Here is a 24,935-nt window from a genome sequence, read left to right as displayed (position 1 = left end):
TCACAGCACAGAATATTCCTGTTCCAACTGCAGTATCTAGAGTGTTCCCCTAAAGGCTGTTACAAGTCGGTTCTCATTCCCATTCAGGACTGGGAGTGGATTCTAGGTCACCTCTGCCTTGTAAGCAGAGAACTGTTCACAGCATGTTCACGCAGAGCTCTGCTTAGTTCAGTGTCAGCTGGAGTACTGATTTATCAGGATGACACAATTTTCCTTGTATGAGCAACCTGGCCCAAATTTTTCTTTAATAAGTATATGTTACTTTTGAAAACAATTTCATCCATTTCCTTGCCTTTACAAATCTGACATTCTTCTATTTACTATAGTCAGCTGCTGCCTAAACATACTTTTAAATTTCTTCTCATACATCTCTTCAACTCTCAAATGTTTCTGTTGTTTTAACCTAAATTCACTTCAGTTGCCCTACAGCTTTCCTAAACAATTTGAGATAATACAAAGTATATATAATATATATATAATTATCTGCTTTTTATTTATTTGTCTTGGTTTGTGCTAGGACCCTAACAATAATCCTAACAATGCCTCTGCTCCTCCTCATTTTCCACATTTACTGCACAAAAAACTTACCAAAGGCTACAGGAACCTTTTTTGTAAAAAAAGATATTGCAAGGCTTGATTTTAGAGTACTACACTGAAGATGTGTAAACAAAAGTAAAATGTTGTTAAATGTTATATCCTTTTAACTTCATCCTGGCACAAAAAATATTTTATATCATTCACCTTATCCTGCTCCAGCATCATGACTTGTGGGCCAGACTCAACCCACAGCATGCTTCCACCAGATTTATGGCTTTTCCCCAGCAGGGGATGGGGGGCAGCTGTTTGGGAAGGGAAGGCTTCTGGGATAATGTAGGGCCACCCCACACTTCCGAGGGAGACGGGCAGCCACTCCTTGTCCCTCTGGCATGGAGGTGGGAGGGGCCAAGGAGAGCACAGTAAGGTGACAGCTCTTGGGGCTTGGCCCAAAGCACAGACCTAGTTCCCTGTTTCTTCCAGGACTGGACCATTTTGTCTAGGTTTGGTAGGATGGAAAGAACACCTGTCTTTTCATGAACAGCTCAGAAGTACCAACGAATGTCTCCTAGAATCCAGAAGGCCCCTTATGATGATCCTTTCTCACCTTTTACAAAATTCAGACTGACTGGTGCTCGCTGCCAAGCTCAGCACCTGCTGCTGCTCCAGAGCTGCAGCACGTGTGCCTCTGCAGAAAGCCTTTGGTTACAGAATTAGGGAAGTAATGTGAGAAGAAAATGGGGAATGAGATGAAAGAATAAGTGCTGCCTGTGCAGGCAGACTGGCAGGGAGGAGCAACTAACTCCCCATCTCTGCCACTGCTGCTTCTGGTGCTCCTCCTCTCTTTCCACATTTACTGCCCAAACTAGTTACACTAGATTTTCCTTTAAAAACATCCAGGATGGAGAATTTTTTCCATGACCTTGTTCCCCACAAACATATGTACCTTATTTCAAACCTGAATTTATTCGGCTTCAATATTCAGACACAAGTCACGGCTATAGTTAGTCTGATTAACTGCTGATACTTAGAGATGGTAACAAATCTAACCTTGATTTTGCATAATTCAGATGAGGTAACCAGGCTGACATATGAAGCCAAGAAAAATGTTCTTAAGAGTTTCTTACCTTTGCATCATTACTTCTGTCAACCTAACTGATAATACTTAAAAAAGTTATATTCAGTTTGATTAAATCAATAAACTCACAGCTCAACTTTAATTTCACTGACCCATTCATTAGATAACATGGGGCTGAATTATGAGCAAAATTAAAGATAATTAATACTTACAAACAATAACTATTAGTCAGCACCCTGTAAGCTGTGCAGTATTCTCCACTGATTGATGTCAGGCTCATAATTATTCCTGTTACACCACTTAGCTTTTAAAAGTACTGGCACAAAGTTAGCTTCTTGCTGTATTTTGGAACCCTCCCAGATGTAAAGGATTTATTAAAAAATCAACATTAATGTTCCGCAGCACTCAGAGACCAGCTCTGTAAAAAATTCTAGATGCAACTTAAGCTGAAATCTTGATTGTAAAATGTCTACCTTTAATAGTTACTGTTTAACATTCTCATTAGCTATTGTGAATGAGAGCTATTTCATCCTCAGATTTAATATATCTGGCTTTTCCCCAAACACAGAGCAGAATATTTGTTCAACACTTTTCCTGTTTCAGCTAATTCTTGATACTTACAGCACCTCTGCCTAGTATAGTACCATTACTCTTCTTACAAGGTTTTCTATTCTTGCTGTATAGGCAAAGTAACTTCCTATTGCCCTCAGTTATGCTAAGCATCTATCTCCTTACTTACACCTATTATCTACAATTATTTTCTTGATTTCAGCTTATATTAATTGCTATCACCTCCCATTTGCCAGTGAGAAGAAAAGAGAAATGCTTGAAGCTCAGATAGTTTTAAATATTTGGGAAGTTTGTTTTCAATTGTTCTGTTTGTTAGGTTTTAGGGTTTTTCTTAAATTAGAATAGCTTTACTTCTGGTCTGTAACTATTTCAACATTATTAGCTCACCAGCACCGTTCATAATTTTTGTTTAAATTCTTCTATCCAGATTAGACAGTTCTCAAATTTATGAAATCTGACCTTTCACAACACCAAAAATATCAGGACTTGACTCAATTTGTTTTGTGCAAATAGAATAAAGATCCTTGTCAATTGACTGTTCATCCTGTGATCAAGTCCTCTTTATCCATCAGGACAAAGTGCAATATAAAAGTCATCATATTTGAGAGCAGAAATGTATTGTCCATAACCTCTAGCAGGGCTTCAAATGTGCTATAGCACTGGCAGCCTCTCAAACTCTGCACGTGTCCCTCAGGCTGAAGAGCTTCTCCACTGTAATGCTGCGCTCCCTGCCCTACACAGCACATCCTCCTTGCCACAAAACCATCTCTGCTGCTGTGCACCCAACCTCCTTTTGGCATGCAGATCTGTCACTAATGCTGCCAGTTCTATAAGGGGCTTCCATACAAGACAAAGGAGGAGTTTTCTAACAAGCTGTTATTAATCTCTCTTGCACTTGTTCTGTGCTCTTCTCTTGCTCTTGCCGTGATAGATGTAGATCATCAATAAAGTAATGATTTTTTAGCATTAGTCTGTACTCAGACTGAGTATATTTTCTGGTGCAGCTCAGGAGGAATATGCTACCACACTCCAAATATTCCTTGTAAAGTACAGGACAAAAAATATTAATACATAAAATATCACAATATCATGGCACAGCTGAGGTTGGCAGGGACCTCTGGAGATCATCTAGTCCAACCCCCTGCTCAAAGCCCCTGCTTGGGGCCTTTTTACAGTCATGTTTTGAATTATCTCCAAGGATGAATACAGGAGTCACTGGAGCAGAAAGTACCTACTCTGTACCTGAAATGCTGTCAGGAACTATTAAAATAGGCTGCAGCCTGTGGTTTTGTGTATAAGGTAAAATGTCAGCTGGGTTTTTGATGGTTCTGCAATAAAAATTTTAGTCTGGAGTTCCACTTGAGGGGAAAAAACCTGGGAAGACCAGGTTACAACAGGTCACCACCAGTGGTCAAGTATATTATAACTCAGTAGAGGTGAACATAACTCATCTCAGATTTCAGAGCCTAGATGTGGCTCTGACAAGATAAAGCAAGCAACAGCACCACTTCTTTTTAAAAATAACTGGCATTAGAGCTATTACCACCACTTGCATAGTGCTATTCATCATCTGCCAGAACCATTCTTTTAGCAAATGTTCTCTCCAGTCATTAGCACATTATCTGTGGGGGACATCTTCTATTAATGGGCTTGATGAAAATGTGACTTTTCAAGTGAAGGGGTGTTGTTATAGTTAACAGTGCAATCTCTCACTGTAATCACGTCAGCAATGAAAGCAAAAAAAAATGATTCATCTTCAAAACATTTCCCTTTTTGCTTGTTTTTCTCACTGTATGGTGTTTCATTGCTAGGAAACACATGCAAACTCCTACTGAGGATTCCCAATAAAAAACCAGTGCAAGCAGTTATCACCAGGTTGCATAATTTTCTCCTCTGCTTAGAACAGCATCTACTTGCAGCCGCTATGAGCTAAGGGAGCCAAGCTGTATTTTCTCATGGTTTTTTGCCTGTAAGTGCATAGCCACTGCTTCTCCTAGAAAAACACATCAGAAGTACTTATTTTCTCTTTTCTTCCCCACAGATTCAGGGTGATCTTGACAGACAGACCACTTGACTTTAATCAGACAGTCATATTGATAAACCTCTGGGTTTAAAATGGCACTGACATTTCAAGGGTTTTTGTTGGAGGGAGCATGACTCATAAAGCTTGGACTTGAGGGGTTGGCATATGCCAGCAACATGCAGCTTTTACATCAGCCAGTTCCCAGGATCTGGTGAAGTAGCTACACATGCATGGAAGTCTTTCTCCATCTTTGGGTGATTGGCAAACTGTGAGCACTCTTTTCACCCTGCCATCTTCACTGTCACTGTTGGTGACTATCGGTCGTGATTACTGACTATTGACACAGTGACAAAAGTGCTTTCTGCTGAAAACTTTCAGCAGACCCTTGCAGATTCTGTTACAGGGGAACTCTTCTCCTAGCCTGCAATTACAAATTACATTAAACTTCTAATGTTTAGGATACACTGAAAAGCTTATCCTTTTACTCCATAAAAACGGAACAATAGCTGCTTGTATTTTTAGGAATTATCATGTGGTTTTGTTACAGTTGTTTTTTATTTAAATCAAATACGCCAGGTCTCCAAACCAGATGCCATTTTAACTTTCACAAATGGAGCAAGCACATGACAACAAGTTGTTCCACAAAGACTGGAACCAGGGATGCCTGATTGCCCCACTTGCTTCCCTCTGATCCTCCCCACAGCAAGGACCTTCTCAACCCAGCAGCTCCCTTGTACCTTCCACGCAGGCCCTTTGCCCAAATCTCCTGCAGAAACATCATTGCTGCAACACTGCAAAAGCAGCAAGAGCACAACTTGCTGTTCAGGGAATGCAAACTGCCATGGCATCAGGATCCAGGGCATTTTGAAGTGAAATAAAGTAACTTCTCTTTTTAAATTTGATTACCCTTTAATAACTTACAGATATATATCAGCACCATTCAGTTAATATTTCATAATATTTAATAGCTTAATTTAAACAGGAGAAACACTTACAAATGGAATTATTCATGCTCTCTGTTTTTCCCCACTTGGAGTTAACTGCTTCCATGTCTTTTCTGTTGGCTTTACCTTCAAGTCTCATCTGGTCTATCCACTGTTTCAAGCCTAGCTATGCTGACATTTCCAGCTACACCCTCAGTCACTTTTGCCTGAGTATCACCTCCTAGTGGAAAAAGAACATCCATGAACATTTCTACAGGACATATACTTACATCAGGGGTGCAGTTATAAGTTGTCCTTTTCTCCTAAAGTTATACACTGGGTCACCTAAGTCTTTCCAGACATTTAGCAAAGTATTTGCTCTTGCCTCCCACACAATCCTACATGACCCTGATGAGAAACAGCTCCTGAAGTTCTGGGACAGCACTCTGGCCTCCTTTTGTTTTGTATTCTTTATGCTTTTCAACATACAGTTTTTTTTCCATTACCTGCTTCGTTAATGTTTCTCTCCCTTGCATATTTTCCGTATGACAAATGCATTCTCTACTTGATCATAACTAGGTCTGTATGGGAGCAATCCAAATTTTGTGGGGCAAGCCTAGTTTTGGATTAGGAGTCAGAGCTACCAAAAGATTTACACCTGTTCTGATTTAGGACTTTAGTACAGGCTTTTCCAGGGCTGAGAACTTTCAAAGTACTCCTACGCGGTAGCAGGTTCAGAGAGGGAGTTTGCAGCTAGGCAGATTTATAGCTTTCAAATATATAAAATCTAGCACCACTGTCCTACCACATCCTGATGTCAGATGATTCATTGGTCTGGGAGCTTTTTCTATCTCAGCCTGGTCATCTTCCCAGAAATTACCAGGATACCTTTCCTCTGGTAGGTTGTGTTTCAAAGCAGGTGGATTAATTCAAGCTGGATCCTTACCCATGAGCCACTCAGACACATGAATAGCTTTTACAGCAATGAATACCTATTTCCACTGTGTCTTGGTAAATAATGGTTTTTTTTGATCTCTGTATAAAGATCATGAGAAGCTACTGGAATGTTAAAGGTCTCTCATAACAAACTGAGAAGACCCTGAAAAGTGCAGGTCAAACATTAGAAGCTGAGGCTGACATTTCAAGATTGTGGAGGGGAGATGCTACAAGAGGAAGGCAGACTGAATTCTGAATTCTAAAAACCGTCAGCCTACTGCTAGACATCATTCATGGGGAACGTTCCTGAACTTCTGTGGATAATGATTCCTCTTCTTCTAAGTCATAAAACACACTGAACACCAGTGCCTTCTTGAAAAAAAATTAAAATATGAAAGCACAATATAGGTAGTAATAGATAATTTTGTCTTCCACATGGATATGACAATGGCATGTACCTGAGAGGGTGGGTATACCAAGGAGAATCAGTAATTCAGCAATTGGTTTTGTTCACACTACTTTTTTTTGCTAAACTTGTCATTGATCAAACTGAACACTTAACACTTTTTAAGTACTGGAAATAGGAAAAATATATTTGATGCTGATCTGCTGGATTTTTGCAACTATTCTGTCAGAAGAAACAGCTGAATTTGGGACCTGCAGATTGCTGAACACAAAATTATCACATTCAATTCAGGGACAGCAGAGCCATTTTCTTCTACTCAGTCCTCATGTTGCCTAGGCTTGGGGAATTACTCATGACACAAGTCAAAGAAATCATGGGGTTACTCTAAGCTGAGAGTAGTTGCCTACCAAAACATTTCCCAAAGATTCTTCTACCAGATGAAACTTATGGTAGTTAAGTGCACTGTTCTGCAACGCCTGCAGCTCTTCTGGGCTGGGGGCAATCACTTATGGCGTAAACCCAACTTGATACTACGACAGGGTTTCTGCCACTCTGGCATAAACTACTCCTTCCCTAAACAAACACTGAAGTCACAGTGTACCAATATTACCACTTGGATCTGGCCTAATAGCTTTATTTTATACAACAGAATTGCTAAGTCATTGAAAAGGACAAGCCAAATTCATATTAGACACGTAGAAAAAAGTATTTTCTTCTGCAGAATAAATGTCAAATATCACTTAGGACTGAAGGCATGGGATATCTGGTAACTCTTGGAGCACAAACAGGGGCTTCTAAAATGTCAGGAATTCAGTAACATGATGGAAAACTTAGCCCTGAGTGAAGATGTACATGTCATCTTTATCCATAAAATGAAATCTGACTGATTTACACATAAACTCTATCTAGCAACACAATAAATGCAGGAACTGTTTGACACAAACAGACCTGTCTTTTGTTTACAAATGCCAAGACTTCTGGATTCCTGGCTTCATCAGCATGCAATTCAGTGCAGCTGTGGCCATCCCGAGGGAGCAACGAGCTGGGTGTTATTTGAGTATGTTCTCAGCAAATACTGTCTGAGAGTTCTGTCCTCTGAATAATTACAGTTTGACAGCTGCTATTTATTATGAGAAAAATAGCAACTGTAAAGCTGCTTGCTACTTTATTTACCTGAAGCTAAGCAGCAGCCATGGTGCTACAATATTAAAAGACAAATTTTTCACTTAGAACTTCTGACCCCAAATCACTAGGGACCAATTGTTCAGATTGCTAGCCATTAGTTACCAGCATGTTTCTCATGTCTTGGCCACTTCCAAGATTAAGCACTATTCAAAAATATTAGAAACAGTATATTCCTAGACAATAATGCTGATTTTGCATAAAAAGCTTTGCAGCTCCTACCTGTAAAGTGCTGATGTGAACAGGAGTCCCTGTGCCATTCACAGTGTTCTTCTTGGCAGCATTTCCTCCCTTCCCTTCTGCTTGCTCTGCCTTGGCAATCTTTGCCTTTTCAGCTTCGATTCTCTTTGGATTGTTTAGCATTACCTGAACCACAGCATATTCCACCAGAGATGCAAACCCAAAGAGAAGGCAAACAATCAGCCACACGTCTAAGGCCTTCACGTAAGACACTTTGGGAAGTTCAGCGGCAAGAGTGGTACATTCAGATGCCAAGCTGAGCACTGAGAAAATACCTACAAAAAGAGAAAACAATATATTGAATAAGAAAACTTCCCTTTAATGGCCCTGGCTGTGCTCTCCTCTGAAACAGACAACAGTGAATGATGTTTTGTAACAGTGAATGGGACTTCATGATGTGGTCGGTGCAGCAGATGTACAAAGTGCACATGCCTTCAGCTAATGAACAAGTTAAACACTTAGGTAGGATAGTGCAGTTAATGATGAATTATTAATAATGCAGGACCTTCATTTTATAAACAGAGAAACAAATAAGTGAGGCTAAACTGGTTGTTATGGTTTCCCTGTCCCATCACACATCACAGTTGGGAAATGGGCTTTCCAAAGACTTATCTTACAATGTGCATCTAATTCTGGGAAGGTAGAAGAGAAATATGTGACACTTAAACCTAAAAACTCCAAGTCCTTTAAATTAGACTGGCATTGTCTAATTTATATACATATATATATATATATATAGCATAGAAATCCAAACTGTGCTATAGCAGGAACAATTCTCTGAATGACCTGTTCACAAGTGTGATATTCAGACCTCAGGTGAAAGAGAAGTTTTTGCTGAAGGGCAAAGTTGCACGAGCAAATCAAAAAGCCTGTGCTCCTGATTCATTGAGAAGATGAAACCGTGGAGGTGACTGAGGGTCTAAATCATTCCCCATTTGAGTTTCGAGGATCTAGAGGAAGCTTTCTAGATAAAGAGCATTTGACAAAGCCCTTATGATGAAAAAAGCCCATGTGCGCAAAGGCTCTGTTGAAAGGTCACACTCATCATGGATTTCACCAAGCATTTCCCCTAATAAGGCTTCCAAATGTCACCATCAACACAGGATTTCTATCACAAGAGACAAAATACAAGCTTGACCCCAAAGAAAGATTTCTAACAGGCTCCTGTGAAAATAGTAGCATGAACAGCTACATTTGGAAAAAGCTAACTTTAGAAATAGCTGTCATGTGGGGAAAACTTAGTTCGATCTCCAAGTTCAAAATGTCCCATTTTGGTTTTGTGAATGCTAATGATAAAAATCTTTATTTATGAGTGGGCAGCTAAATGAAATAGAATTGATGTCTATAAAAAATGTTGGCCAAAAGGAGATATTTAGTTAGTCTCAACTATGTTTCTTATATTGCATGAAAAATTTTGTTATTCATAGAGAGATGATTTCCTTCAGATCCATTTTAAATAACTCGGGATGTGAAAATGTAAATTAAAATGAAACTATCTGTATTGGCCTATGAAAATACTCATTTCTACTTGATCACGAACAACACATTCTTTAGCTACTGCTCCTATTTGAATTTTGATAAGATTGATATGACACTTTATTTGGCATTAATCTCTAATGGACAATTTACTACCTCCTAAAACACTAAAGTGTAAAGAAATGTTTACAGTCATGCAATTTTAAACCACAAAATTTTATGATGTTTGACTTAGAAATGTGTAGTATCAATGTATCACTGCAAAGCTGTTTTTTTTTTTTTTTTTTGTCCATAGGGATAAAAAAGAACAACCAGATGTGTTATCTCAGAACAGAATGATATAGCAAATACTGAACAAAATCCTCAGTGTATGCTCTGGCTTATTTTCCATCTACTGTAACTGAAGCATTTAAGTACAAATGTTCCCATAAAGATAGAAAGTGAGCATAGAATACTTCTCTTTAAAAAAAAATTATTTTCACTTACCAGCACCTGCAGACTGGGGATGAACACTAATTATGGATCACAAGGAACTGCATTAACAAGTACAAAAAAGGCTATACTGCCTCATTTGCCTGTGCCCAGCATGCTGTTTATTCTCTAACAGCGTAGTGTACCAAGTACTATGCATGCCTATGCTTGACTTCTGAAGGGCAGCCTCTATCCTTCTCCTGCATAACCAAACCAGCTAATGACATGGACCAGCTCAACATCTTGGATATAGTATTTTTGTTCCTACTGACTTTAAAAGTGTTTAATATTTTAATACGTGATAATTAATAGCATACCTGGTGCCAAAAACATTTGTACACCCCCTTTTTAGACCTTAAAGTATTATACCTTACAATCTTGGATTGAATTCTACAGAAATAACTTATAAATTCTAGCTGAAAAGATTTTTGTGGAGTTTTCATTAACATGTTCAGTAGAGCAATTGAGATCATGGTGACCAGCAGCTAATTTCCATTTTTCTGAATTCCTACAATGAAAGGTTCACTATAAGAGACTAAGAAATGTCTAGGTTTTCAGGTAACAATAAAGTGAGACAGAAGCACAGAAATATTCTATTCAGCAACCATTTGCTGCCTGATGAATATTGGCATGGCCTTGGAGACCCTAGTACCAGAATTGTAAGTCGCACTTTTAGCAGCAGCTGCACTAGGTGCCTACTTACCACAATCCAAAGCTTAAGCCTCAAATGTGAGTGAGGAGCATGAACAAATAAACTGAAAGATCTGAAGTAGCTTCTCATTTAGTAAGATCTGTAAGTAGCCACTGGTACACTTTCTTGGGGCTAGATATCATTTACTTGACACACAAATGTTAATCTTGTTGTATTTCAAGGTCAAGGATCTCAAGGATGTCGCTAGAAGAGTTAGTTCGTTGCTCTCCCAAAACTGGAGAAACACAAATCTTACCCCAGTGACAGTGTTAATAACTGTCACACTAAACACTGACTCAGCTAAGGGATGGTCAGATTTAGAGGTTTTTTGCTTTTCTGGCAATTAAGGAAAAGTCACATAGCCAGGTCAATGGCTAGTATCTTTGAAAATGCATTATTTCAGAAATGCTAATACATAATAGAAGCCAATAAACACAATGAACGAAATAAATAAACAACAAATAAGCATGCATATTTATTACAAAGACAATGTTACTTAAATCTAAGACACTTATAAATCTAATATATCATTAATAAGCCCATCTGGTTCACTATTTGAAGCATGGGATTATAAATTTGGCAGTACAGCTTGATTTCGATTCTAGTTTTCCAGTTCCTCTTTCATTCTTTTTAATTTAATGCCTATTATATTTTCCCCACCCTTTTTGTCTTCAAATGTTCTCTTAATGATTTGCATTATGTAATGCAACCTTGCAACTTTTCAAGGTGAAAGATTATATTTGTTACTTGCCATGAAACTAATAAAGCTTGAGACTCCTTCCCAAGTAACTACTTTTAAAGATCAAAAGAAAAAAAAAAAGAAAAAAAGTCTGCACAGGAGTCATATCCTGTGGAGATGTGGAGTTCCAGTGTGGGTAAGAGATTTTTGAGGAAGGCAGGCAGCAGGAGGGATTCTGCAACTGCACCACTTGGGTATTGGAAACAGGTGCACTAAACCTCCTGGGACATGGCAAAGATTTGGAAAGTATGGGCTTGGAGAGGAGGGAGTGCTAGGGAAAATGGGAGCCTTGGGAGGCCAGAACATGGGAAATGGAATCCAAATAGGAGAAGTGTCAGGATGGAAGAGCCTGTCTCTGCATGTCACTGAGCTCTTGGGGTCAGCAGGTTTGGCCACACCAGAGCTGTAGTGCTGTGTACAACCCAAGTAGTCAGGACAGTATTGTTTCTACTAACCCTGTGTCCTGCTATTTCATTGAAATGATGCTATTTCATAATAAATGAAGGGCCTGCCTACTATGTTGTGCTGAGCAACATGACTGCATGAGCTTGAAGCACTCTCATGAACTGAGTCTCTAATGAAATAAAGCCAGTCAGGTAACACGAATGCTCTTTCCCAAACATCATTGTTTCTATTAATCTTCAGAAAGACTGCTCCAATAGGTACCTATTATCATCCTGCTTTCTTACTGATTATTCAAATGTTGAAATTCCTGTAAACTGCATATTGCCACAGTGTTTGCAGCATCACCTGTGCATAGATGGATCAGATTTGTTCAGGTTGAGAAGAGCAGAGACAGTGTGTTTGTCACACAAATGCTGGAACTACTATCAAGTGAAGTCTTAATGCCAAGGTGGAGTTTACAGGACTAGGAATGAGCAGATTTCAGTGAAAATGATGAGCAGATAATGGAAGTGGAGTTGCTTTCAGGGTCCAGTGTCATTTAGCCAAAGCAACTGAGAATGGCTCAATGGTGTTACAGTGGATTGTGACAGTACGTGAAAACGCAGGTTACCCAGTGGGACTCTTGCAGCACTTGCATCAGGATTGATCCAAAATGACAGCCAGGACAGAACAACAATTAGCAGTGTAGGAGCATAAACACCCATCATGTAAAATCCAACTTGTCTTCTTAAAGTGAAGATCACTTCTACACAAGTGTAATAACCTTTAAAGAAATAAATGCATTAATGTTTAATGTGCTTTGCAGGTGAACCTCTGATCCACATCTTCCAGGTCTTTTTCTGTTTAAGAACAAGTGTTCAATGCTTTGATTTTCTTTATAAAGGTAAAGAATTTAATCTGAAAAAAAAATTCAAAATACAGATCTGCTTAAGCACCAAATGTGGTCAGGCTGCGGTACTCTGTGCTGTGTAAGGAACCCTTCATCTTTTCAAAACACACCAGTAGCAGGAGGCTGAAGTGACTCCCAGCTTGATGCTGGCTTCAAGATGCAGTCCAGATAAAACCAATGGGGTCTAGCAGTCCTACTTGCTTAAGTTCATCTGAAAATCCTACTTAGCATTAATTTGTGCAAAAGATGAAGTAAGAAATACTAGTCTAGAAAGTTTAGAATGGAAAGATGTGATCTGAATGTGACTCTAAGCAGAGATTTCCCCAGTACTGAAAGCTGGTACAGGTGACTTCTAAAATTGGTACAGACATTTCAAAGAAACTGTGAATTTTGCAAACAAGGAATAAAGTATCAAATCTTTTAAAATTAAGATTTAAAGCATACAAACTTTCAGAAGATGTTTAAGATGAATTCAACAAAGAACAAAGTTGAAGTTACTACATTTTTTGCTGGAGGTAACAAATGTATCAAGAAGTCTGACATCCAGAAAATAATTTCTGTCCATATTTTCACTCAATTAGTAAAACTGGAATTTTTATGGTAATAGTAACACAACAGTGTTGTAAAAAACTTGAAAACTTCACAAACTATTCTATCACAAGGAAAAGGCATTCCGACGTTATATTACAACAACTTCAAAATTCAAATCGGACTATATTTATCAAACCAGTTGGTGCAAAACTGATTTATAAGATAGAATGTGTCCAAAAGTTCTCTATTTATCTTCCATATTGTATTAGTTAAGTGCTGTACAATGATAAGTTATCGTAAAAGTGCTGTTTGGGCATACAAACACCAAAACAACAAAAGAATAAAACATTAAACATAAACATCCTTGTATAGAAGACATTCTACTGTGTTTTATAGTTCATTCTATCATCTTCAGTGACCTGTTGGCTGAATATTTTCCCTCTTAATGAATGGATTCCAGATACTTTTAGGTTTTATTTTCAAATGAGAGATGACCTTCAAAATCATTATTTGTTTGTGTTATGTAGGAAATGCATTCTGCATGCCTTCATTTGAATAATATTTCATTAGAGCATAGTATCTATTGCCCTCACCATTCAGCTTGAAAGGACCTATTTGATCTGTCATAAAGATGAACAATAGGAAATTTGCAAATATAAATATTCAACGTCTTGCCACAAAAGCAGCCCAGATTTGCTGACCCTCTTTCACCTTAGGTAGGTATGATAAAACATCAGTTGGCAAAATAGGCAGTAAAGATTAAGTTTTTTTGCAATTTTCAAGGAACTCCTACAAAAGTTGTAATTTTGAAAATCTGCCCCTTGATGCAAAACTTCTCTTGATTATCTGACAAAATCCTTAGCTGAATTAATTTTAGCTCTGTGTGTGAAATCTGCTTTTAAAAAAACACCTTCAGCATAAGAATTTTCAAGTTAATTAAAAAAACGGAGTATTGAAAACAGCCTTTAAACATACTTCAGAGTACTGAAATATTCCACTCACATTACTGAAGTATTAATTCTGGGTTTGATTATGAGAACGAACAGATGTTCTTGGCAGAAAGGATTTGCATTAAAAGAATTGTGAAAACTTTAAAAAATCGTTCTCTCATGTTCTTTCTTTAATGTTTAAAGCACACACACAGAATGTGAACATTTTACTGAGCATTTTGCACAGTGTCATTTGTGGTCACAAGTTGCTGAAACTTGAGAGAACACTGATTTTCTTTGTGCATAATTCTTAAATATTTTTTTTAAGGTTCCAAAAAATATCTCAAATATCTAAAGTTTTTTTGACATTTAATTTCAGATTTAGGGCACACCTCAAAATTATCACAAATAGAACATAAAGTTTACAATTTTCCCATTTGTATGAATTTCATTTGGGAAAATGCAGGATCCATTCCTTTAGTTTTTCACTACTTTATAGACTATTTTTTTTCAGTAAATTCATTGTTTCATTAAGAACAAAGTATTTTTCCCACTGCTAAGCAAGGTTTTACCATATCCTGAATGCAACCACTGCTAGCTGATGGATATGCTTTCAAAAAAGCAGCATTTACCTGAAGAGAGCTAGTTTCTTATTATTTACAAATTATAAATCACCTGAGAACCTGAATTATGTACTTAGGCTAAGAACTCACTCATTATGCAGTTAAAAAACAAAGCCCACTTTTACTTTCACCACCTTTTCAAGTTAAAAATTTAACTCTGAGATCTGTTAAGGCTCCTTGAGATCTCTCCAGGCTTGGAATGTACCACAGGAGCAACTGCAAGTAACAGAGTCTCCACCTGAATAGGCAACATGAAACTTGCAGAGGGTCCTCAGAAGCTGCAGCACCACGGCCTTCCTAGTTGAGTTTTAATGGGAGATTTATTCCCGTGATGTAAAAGCACTGACTAAAATACAGCTGTTCTTGTAGAAAGTCTTGTGGTTGCCACAGCACGAGTAGTTTGGATATAAGCAGGAATCAATTCCATAGGCAGGAATCAATCATAGTAAAAAAGATAAATCATTAAAAGCCAGAGTACAGAAATCGTTGGAAAAAATTGTGCCCACATTAAAAAAATAATCATAGGAATAAATAAATACAGGGTTGAGGACCACAAGCAGCTTTCAAAAATGACAGAATTTCTGAAACACTTAGAGGAAGGAAGAACCTGCAGGGTGAAGCATTTGGAATTACAGTCTAATACTATCCACTTACGGAACAAAAGCCTAAACAGAAAATCAAAATTTACCCATTTTGCTGCAACTGGCATGATTCGGCATGAACATTATTTCAGAAAAGTTAGATATTTATAAGCATAAACAAGTATCAGGACCATAGAAATAAAATGGTAATAGTAAGATCACGAGATGTGTAAGCAAAACCAAGACAAATATTTAATCCCTTCTTCAATTTGGTTATTTCTGTATTTGAATTAGTTTGTAACGATCACATATTAAACTTACCATTATATGAACTACTCATTAGATTAGTTAAAAGTAATCTGTTTTATCCCATGAAATATAAGACATGGACTGGAATATTAACCATTAACTATAAACAGTAACCAAAGGAAGTTTAGAGTTTTTTAACCAAGGAAATAAATTACATTACCTACCTGTGCCTTTGTAATACTTGGTACAGTTACCATATTCAATATCCTCCTTTTTAATATCAAACTGAGGCAGAGCAATTTTCTCTAGCTGTACAGGATCTCCAGACTGCCAGATAAACCGTAAGTCATCAGTTGTGTAACCAACTACAAGAACAAAATAATTGTTTAAAGAACCACCTCAATCACAGTAAACTCTGCAAGAAAACCTAGTATATATGTATTATATATCTTCCATTCTTTTTCATCTCCTCTTCAAATAAATAAATACAAAAATTAAATAATCCACAGCTGCATTTTTATGTAGGCCTAAGTTAGGACTTAGTGGCTGAAACACTACATTATCAGCAATACTAGGATGACTAAGAGGTATTTCTTACAGCGTGTATTTTTCAAACAAAGAAAGCAAAAATGTATTTTCCACAGCTTTCAAGCCTCCATATTCATTCATACTCCAGCAAAATATGAAAAAGCTGAATTTTAATAGCACTTATGAGTCCAAGTAACTTCAAGAGAATTTAACAACTCAATTACTGTGATGAATCTTGGTGTTAATGTAAGACAACTGCTCTGCTTATTTGTTCAGTCTAAAAGCCCTGATTCATGAAAGCATTGCCATTCAGGAAATACCTGACCAGGAATTAGAGCAGATGTGCAGTCTGACAGAAATCAGCTCAGTGCCTTCGTGACCTCCTGAGTACAGACAGATCTCAGAAACCCCCTGAGTGCCCAAATAATAATATATATACCACCACCAAGTGAGAGGCAGTGCAAGTTAGACTCACAATATTCAAGAATAAAGCAATAATGAATGAATATGCATAATCAGAATCATGATTTTACATGACATTTTCTTGCTACCTTCTGTTCATTAAAGATTAACTTAATTCAAACAGAGATAATGTGTGTTAGATGGGAACAGAGAGGAGGAAACATAAAAAAGATGGAGTTGGAATGCATCATTTTGCAGTTCAAAGCCTGGGAAAAATGTTTAAAAAGCCATTCTTTTTCTGAAGGCATTATTCTTTTTAATTTTTGAAAAACAGCTGTGATTAAGAAAGTGAAGCTGTTCATAAGTGATGTCTCTATGATTCACAACAATTTAATAAAAATCACAATGTTTCAAAGCTCCATAATATAATATACTATTAAAAAAAGTTGTTCTGATGTTTCATTCATAAAATCGTTTTCACCCTGTTCCAACACACAGCAGATCACAAAACTGCCAAGATCCTTTATGATAACAATAACTGGAGAGTGAAATTTCTGTCTGTAGAGAATAAGTACAACTGGGGATCATAACTGTGGATATAAGAACATCTTGGTAACAACTGGTGGCCTTTTTTGATTTTAAAGTCTAGCAAGTAAAAACAAAATATTGATTTGAAAATAACCTAAGGAGAATAAAACTGCCAATTTCTAACAGGGAAAGAACTGGGAGGACAGATAGGAAGTCATGGGTACCTGTCTTACTTTTGATAACTGAACTAAAAGGTAGAAGAAAGTTTAGTGCAGACTCTTTCAAAAGGAGCAAATTCACTGAATGTGAGTATATCATCTTAGCACAATTGTGTTTTATGAGTAGTTTATCCTTGAATGACTATACCTTGCAACACCTGTGAAGCAACCTGGACTGAGAAATCTTAAGTGAACTTCCATTAGTATTACTAACTAAGTCCAATTTAACCCCAAATTGATTTGGGGTTATCATAAGAGTTTACTTCAGCTGATGTACATATATATTACTGATGAGCAAAACTGCTATGAACATACTAAAATTCTAAATATAAATGCTGACAACCAAAACCTAAAATAATAATAATAATAACATTAATTATTATTATTGTCATCATCATTATAATTATCATTACTATTATCCTTGTCCCCATTGTGATACCCTGCCCAGCTTTGGTTAACCTTGCTTTTCTTCACTTGTGACTTCCTTTCCCTAATCTCACCTTTCCCACCAGACCTGCTGGACTAAGAGCTGCACAAGCTTTGTGTTACAGCAGGACCAGACCGGAACAAGTCACCTTCCTTCTTTCTGCTTCACGCTCATCCTTATTCAGGAAAACAGAATTACCAAGAAAGCGGGATCACCAGGGATCAAAGTGTTGGAAAAAGCTGTAGTTGAGTAGGGACCTGTGTATGGGTATGGGAAGGAAGATAGATTTCAGAAACATTTTGTCTGCAACTTCCAGCATGGCATGAAGCCCTTCAGAGATGTGACCTGTCTGCCCTGTTGTAAGATTAAATCACCTGGAGACCAGAAATAGATGCCTGACTACATCCAAAACACATCCTGAAACCACTTTCCAAAGGTTTGATACTAAATGATCTCACTCCTTTGACATCAAATACTTTTCCTTTGGTATTGTATCAAAGGAGTTCCAAACAATACCAATAGATCATCAATGCAAGGGGATAAATTGGGCCCCAACAATCTACAAAGCAGCACAGGTTGTGGAAGTTAAAGCTGCCTGGAAAAACCATTCTTTTTTCCAAATGATATGTTTCCATTTATCTCAGTTTATTGTAAATGCTTTTATAAAAGTTCTCAGTTATCATCTTGCTTGATAGCAAAAGCTAAAACAAAGAGTGCACAGTGCCATATCAGTAAGAAACATCTTTGATAGGGAAATCTATATTGGTAGGAACCAGTGAATATCAATTTCATGATTCATTAAAAATGTTGAGATGAAGTATACAGAATTGATAACTTTTGTTTGATTCTCATGCATGCCTAGAAGAGAACTGTTTTTATGGACAGAGTGATTTACATACAGCTTTCCAATTGCATCTTGCAGCGCTGTGTATCCATAGGAAACAAGGTCAAGTCCAAAGGGCATGACAGCGTAATAGACAATCTGAAAATACAGAAATTATATTTTAAAACAGTGTGAGCTGCCAGGTAGGCAGTAGATGGCCATGAGAAAGAAAAAAATCACAGGTATTTGATTTTCATCTTCTAAAAGAGCACAAACAAAATTTAGAAGTTATCATTAGCAGTTTGAAATGGATATCTCACTAGTATAAAATAAGAGAATAAAATTCTATAGAGGGTTTTAAACACATAGTAGTTTACAAATTAGAGAACTACAAATATAAGACAAAATACATTTAGCTCATAAGCATAACCAAACCAAATGTCCATACAGAACAGAGTCCTGTCTCCAGAATTGGCCAGTGGCAGACTTCTAAAGAAGAATACGACACTACAGCAATCCGGAAATGTTATTTTGCCAGATATCCTGCAGCACCCAAAAGTTGCACCTCAAGGGCTCCCTAAACCAGAAGTTACTCTTCAGTATTTAAGGGACAACAACAGATTTTTTAATCTCCAAGAAGATGTTTTGCTTTCAGCTGCTTTCTGGAATCTAGGTGTCCTGGTTTCAGCTGGGACAGTTAATTTTTTTTCCTAGTAGCTGGCATAGCGCTGTGTTTTGAATTCAGTATGAGGATAATGTGGATAACACACTGATGTTTCTGGTTGTTGCTCAGTAGTGCTTACTCTAAATCGAGGCCTTTTCAGTTTCCCATACTCTGCCAGTGAGCAGGTGCACAAGGAGATGGGAGGCAGCAGGGAAGGGATGGGCATCGTTCAGCAGGTAGTGAGCAATTCTATTTTGCATCACTTGTTTCTCTTGGGTTCTATGTCACTCTCCCCCTGTGCTTTTTATTACAATTAGTATTAGCACTAATACTTTTATTTTTTTTTGCTTGGCTGCAATTTTTAAGCTGTTCTTGACCCACAAATTCTATGGGCTTTATTTTCCTGCTTCTCCTCCCCATCCCACTAGGGCCAGGAGGAAGTGAGCAAGGGGTACTTAGTTGCCAGTTGGGGTTAAACCCCGACACCACATAAACTTTAACACGAACAGCATCTTGCAGGAAAGAATGCCATAGCTAAGCTGCACACACTCTAATCACACCTTTTTATCTATCTTCAGTCTGTCTCAAAGGTCTTTTACTGTAAAAGAAGGCAAAAAAATCAATGTCCATCCATTCTCTCTGTGCCATTTGTGATTTAGAGACCTCTATGCCACCACCTCAATCATTTTGCTTTTTCCAGTGTGAAAAGTTCAGCCTTGCTCAGCTGTTCCATACCTTTGACCATCCCTGCCTCCCTTCCTACAGCTGGAAGACCAGAATTACATTCAAGATGCAAGCATAGTATACATTTATGCAGTGGCATAACATTCTCTTTAATCCCCTAATACTTCCAAGAATTCAATTCACTTTCTCAAACAGCACTGAGCTATTAGCTGACATTTTCAGAGAACTAGCCATGACTAGTCAAAGCTTATTTTTTTGGTTGGTAATAACCACCTCAAAATCAATCAGGTTTTATGTGAAGCTAAAATAATTTTTTCCCTCATGCATCATTTCCAGTTGTTGACATTGAATTTCATCCCATACTTTGTTGCCTAGTCATTAAATTAATTTGTGGTTCTCACTGTTGTCTCTTTACCATTCTACATATTTTGGTATCATCAAATGCACTTGCAAATCCAGTTTTTCAGTTGACTTATGTTGAACACAGAACACAGAAGAAAGTTTTTTTGTGGGAGTCTACTGTTTACTTCCCCTGATGTGAGCAGTAGCTGTTTATTCCTGCATTCAGTTTCCTAATTCTCAACTATTTGTGCAAGAGCTTTCCCTCATACACATTTTTTCATGCAAGTATTTTGATAACTGGAGAATCTTTCATTTATATGTCATAATATCTCTGTAAACTAAAACCACAAGACATAGAAATTATATATTTTAAAAATGTCACCAAATCACAGTCCCTCAAAAAATTGATCTTACCTGCATATGTATAATGTAAGAACATAGTGTGCCATTAAAATAAACCAAATATTTTTAGAGGATGACAATAATTTCTAACTTTATTGAACCTGGTTTTCTTATTTGCAAGTTTTCAGAGAGTAATATTTCCATCAGAAACACTTCTATTAGTATTCACTCAATATTCACTAACCATTAACCATACCTATTGAGCTCATTTACAAATAGCTGCAACCCAGAAAAAATATTTGAGAAATGTTTCAAGGTTTCATTTAACATTCATTCTTTCAGATGGGAAACTTCTTTCATAGCTGGAAGTTATTTTCTACTTAGAAATATTAATTTCTACACACCCCAAACCTCCTACAGAAGCATGTAATCAAAACCAAGACCTTCAGAGCAAGCCAAATGAAATGCTTTGATTGCCCAATGTATTTTCTTTTCTGATCACTGCCAGCAATAGTCTTGAGACTGACTTTTCTCATCCTGTTTGGAAATGGGCAAAAAAACCCCCGCCTCTTTCATATTGTTTCTTCTTTCTTCTATCCATTTCTACTGCAGGAAGAAATAGTTCACATGACCCCAGCTTCTGAAGGGGTTCCCTCTTAAAGGTAATGTTGCAGTATATTCAGACAATCATTTTTACATCTATCAGGGCAATATGTTACAGCTCATACCAGAAGAAAATTCACTTCCTGTTAGGAAATTGAGCCCAGTCTCTACAAACTATAAACTCTCCAGATCTGTAATTCACTATGACCTCCTTTTTAATCAACTAATTTGCTGTTTTCAGTGGATGACTATTTTTGTGGCATTGTGTATACCTTTGATAAACCAAGTCAAACCACCAAAAAAAAAAGTTAATTGCAATTAAATTGAACAACAATTTATGGACTTCTGAAAAAAAGTAACATCCAGTAAGGCATAGAATTTAATCAGGATTATTTCACAGTACTTTTACAAAACATACATATTCACAAATTTTGTAATTTCTGTGTTTCCCTATATCTTTACCAAGTAATCATCATTTACTTTAGTTGCTGTAGAAATTCAAGTAGGGTGCAACATATACTCTTTTACTGAAGGCTTCATTTCAGATTACTATCCACTCCAGTATGCTTCTAGGAACCTAAGCAACTAGCGGAAGAGTTTAAATTTAGTTTCCAATCATACAAGTTCAGTGTGTCAGCTTAACATGACATACAAATGTATATACACTTCAAATTTCTCACAGCTGCAGTTTTATCAGCTGACATGCTTTAAAACACCTTCATCTGATTCCTTCACACATAATTAATTGCAGCATTGTTTACAAACTGTCATATAAATTTAAATATTAGTCATAACTTGCATTACATTACTAAGGCTAATAGAGCATATATATTTCACATAAAGTCACTTTAAAAAAATAGTGGAAATATATAAACAAAATACCTCATACTGACTAGGACATCTCCATCTCGAAATATAAAAAGGAGGATATTTTCTTGTGTGACATCATGGAAGTTAGCATTTTTTTCATTTGCAAAGAATAAGTCTGGCTTCCAAAGACACTTAAACATAGTTGGGTCCACTGTCAGTGTATCTGAACCTCTCCAGTCATTGGGCAGTTTGAGTCTGGGGTCATTCCACTTCTGTCTTAGAAAGATGTTGACTCTATAATCCTGATGGGAAGAATAAACAAGTATTAGACTAGCCAAAAGTCTAGCAAAAACCCCACAGAGAAATAAAACCACTCTATCAGACTCAGAAGAGAAAAAAAATTATTCTCTGATTTTTCTATCACACAGTAATCACTACTCAAATTACATTACGAAGTGTTATGTTTAACAGACTTTACTACAGTTAGATTACATCTCACTCACGTTTTGAAGATAGCAACTTTCCTTAAACAAATGACCAAATTGCCGCTCCAGAATCATTTTTTGCATCCCCTCAGTAGCAGTCCCCTGTTACCAGGCATAGAGAAAAGCATGCAGCAGGGCAGAGAGAGGCCATAGCTTGACTACACTAAATGGCTGCAGGCAGCAGGCATGATATCACTTTTATCAGGATATCCTGTGAGTGCCCATTCCAGTTTACTCTCCATTTGGTTACATGGCACACTGATGGCAAAATGTCACACTATAAAAGCAGTAAACAGACCAGGTAGATAATGAATTTTATACTACACACCTAGAATACAGCCTCAGACCTTCTGACCGTGATCTGGAACTATTTTGGTAACAGGAAAACTGATGCCAGCTTGCAACATAAGTACTGAGGTAGCATGTATGAAAGGAGAAACAGAGTTGGTCTCAAAGAGACAAAATCAAGGCTTTACAGAAGAAATCTCCTTCTGGATTCAGAAGGACTCTGGCTGAAGTAGTAGTAGAGCCATGCTCAATGAGAACCTAATTTCGCTTTTGGGAATTGGAGTAGCATGTGTCTCAGGGCAAAATGATACCCTGCACGTGTTCTGTCCTTAGTGAAAGCTGTGTGCATCTGAAGGAAAAATTTGACCTAGAATATCAGCTATGATTTTTCAGTCTTATCTCGTAAGTCTTTTTGTTTTTTACATTTACATTTATGCCAGTGCCTCTTTTCGATGTATATGTAAACTAGGCAGATCACATACAGAAAAAGAACAAAGCTATCGCTGAAGTAAAGTTAAACATAAAAAAATGAGCCAAAATTCTGTATGTAAGATAATTTCTATCTCCAGTCTTCCTAGTTGCCTTCTATAGCATGCTTTGTTTTTTCCTAATTGTCTATTAGGTACAAAGCCTCCTGAGATAAGGGCTGTGTCTTTCAAAGCAGTGGAAACACTGCCACTTCTCTACAATTATAGCAAAATGCTAGAAATCTGTGAGTGAAGGTTCTCGACATATTTTTGGTTTGTCAATGGATTCTGGTTTATAAAGTTTTTTATTCTACATGTCAATGACTCTTACACATTTTTTTGTTGATACAGCTGAATTATCTTCTGTTGTACTTACTACATTTACAGTCCAAAGCAGGTGCCATGTTGAGACAGTCATGCTAACTTCAACCAGAAGGAGTTCACTTGGCTAAAACATCATGGATAATAATTTGTTCTGTTGATTTGCTCTGTAAATTTAAGTACAGTGCCCACTTTCCCATGTCCATTCCACCAGTAAAATTAGTCCATGTATTTCTTTATTACACTATACTTTGTAATATTTCTCCTTACTGCATTGTAAGGAAAAGCAAAGCAAAACTAAGTACTTGTTACTTGTTGGTAGTTGGTTTTGGAAAAAATATACATAGTCTGACTCATATTCATACAAAGACCAATAATGTCTTGCCAAAGTAAAGAAGAAGCAAAAAATAATGGTTAATATGAAGTGAATTTGTACTGGAAGGCTCTCACAGAGAAGCCTCATAATTGGAGGGAATTCAGGTCATTATCTCAGAAAGCATCTTTTCAATTATATGTAGATAATTGAAAATTTCCTTTACTTGCTTCTTGCTGAAAGTTCCCATTCCATATGCACTTCCTGTCTCAGTGAAAAAAATTACTCTAAACCATATGAGATAAATACTGCATACCATTCATGCTCACAAGCATTACACTATTTGTTAAACTGAATTCAACTTCCTCATAAACAAGTGCATTACCCTAATTTTATACAAAATCAGATGCCTTCTCAAAGCCATAGGCAAAGGATAAGCACTGTCCAACACTTGCCTTCAGCTTACCCATTCAGTAGAAGGAGATGCTTACATCACTGAAAAGCAGAATGCACTGGCAAAATAAGAATTGGAAGTAAGATCAGGTGGATGCTATTTTATTTCCTGCCTTGCTCTATTACAAATGAACTTAAACACCAAACAATCAGATGTTTCGACATTTTAAGAACTTGAGTCTGTTCCCATTTAACCCACAGGGAAGAAAAACCCCATTAATCTAAAATGGGGAGGTTCAGGCCTAAAGTAGAGACCTTGATGGGGCACTTGGAGAGGAAGGCCACCATATACTCTAGGCAATAAAGAAAATGTAGAAGGAAGCAAAGAGATGTCACAATACAAAACTGTGGCTAGCCAGACAACAATGTACAAAAGGGCTGCTTCTTAGAAGAGTATGATCCTTATAGCATCTGGCAGCAGTAAAGTCAATGATCTGGTATAAATCTGTCTTGAAAAGGGTCTGTAACCAGTCCTCTCAAATTTGCACAATAAATTTTAAGATTTAGTAAGTGCACTACAATTAGGTTGAACAGGGGCTGAAGAAGCAGTCTGCATGGAGCACATGGTATTCCTACTGTACATTTTACAAATTTTTTTTGAATATTGCAAAGCGATTGGCATTTTATAGTAACGGAGAGTCAAAGAGCAACTAAAAAGCCTGAAACTAGGGGAAGAGGATGGAAGAGATGTTCATGAGCATTAGAGCTAGGAGGACCTGTCAGGTAGAAAGAAACACGGAAGTATTCTAGAGGGCTTTGTT

General features: G+C 37.2%; 1 protein-coding gene across 4 annotated transcripts in view; it reads right to left on the bottom strand.

The window, feature by feature from the left end:
- The window catches only part of GLRB (glycine receptor beta), a 51,145-nt gene that overhangs the window by 6,671 nt on the left and 19,539 nt on the right, over window positions 1–24,935 (bottom strand). For 2 of the 4 annotated variants that reach the window (XM_032109114.1, XM_032109113.1), the window contains exons 5-9: window positions 21,920–22,149; window positions 18,479–18,561; window positions 15,701–15,841; window positions 12,285–12,437; window positions 7,875–8,167 (exon numbers count right to left, since the gene is read on the bottom strand). In XM_032109114.1, the coding sequence (XP_031965005.1) occupies window positions 7,875–8,167; window positions 12,285–12,437; window positions 15,701–15,841; window positions 18,479–18,561; window positions 21,920–22,149 (900 nt within the window). Of the gene's footprint in view, window positions 1–5,232; window positions 5,370–7,874; window positions 8,168–12,284; window positions 12,438–15,700; window positions 15,842–18,478; window positions 18,562–21,919; window positions 22,150–24,935 lie in introns of those variants that run through there. The other 2 variants (XM_032109116.1, XM_032109115.1) reach the window with 2 other exon arrangements.

Source organism: Corvus moneduloides, chromosome 5 (assembly GCF_009650955.1).
Source record: "Corvus moneduloides isolate bCorMon1 chromosome 5, bCorMon1.pri, whole genome shotgun sequence".
NCBI lineage: Eukaryota > Metazoa > Chordata > Aves > Passeriformes > Corvidae > Corvus > Corvus moneduloides.
This window is presented reverse-complemented; position numbering and strand designations above follow the sequence as displayed.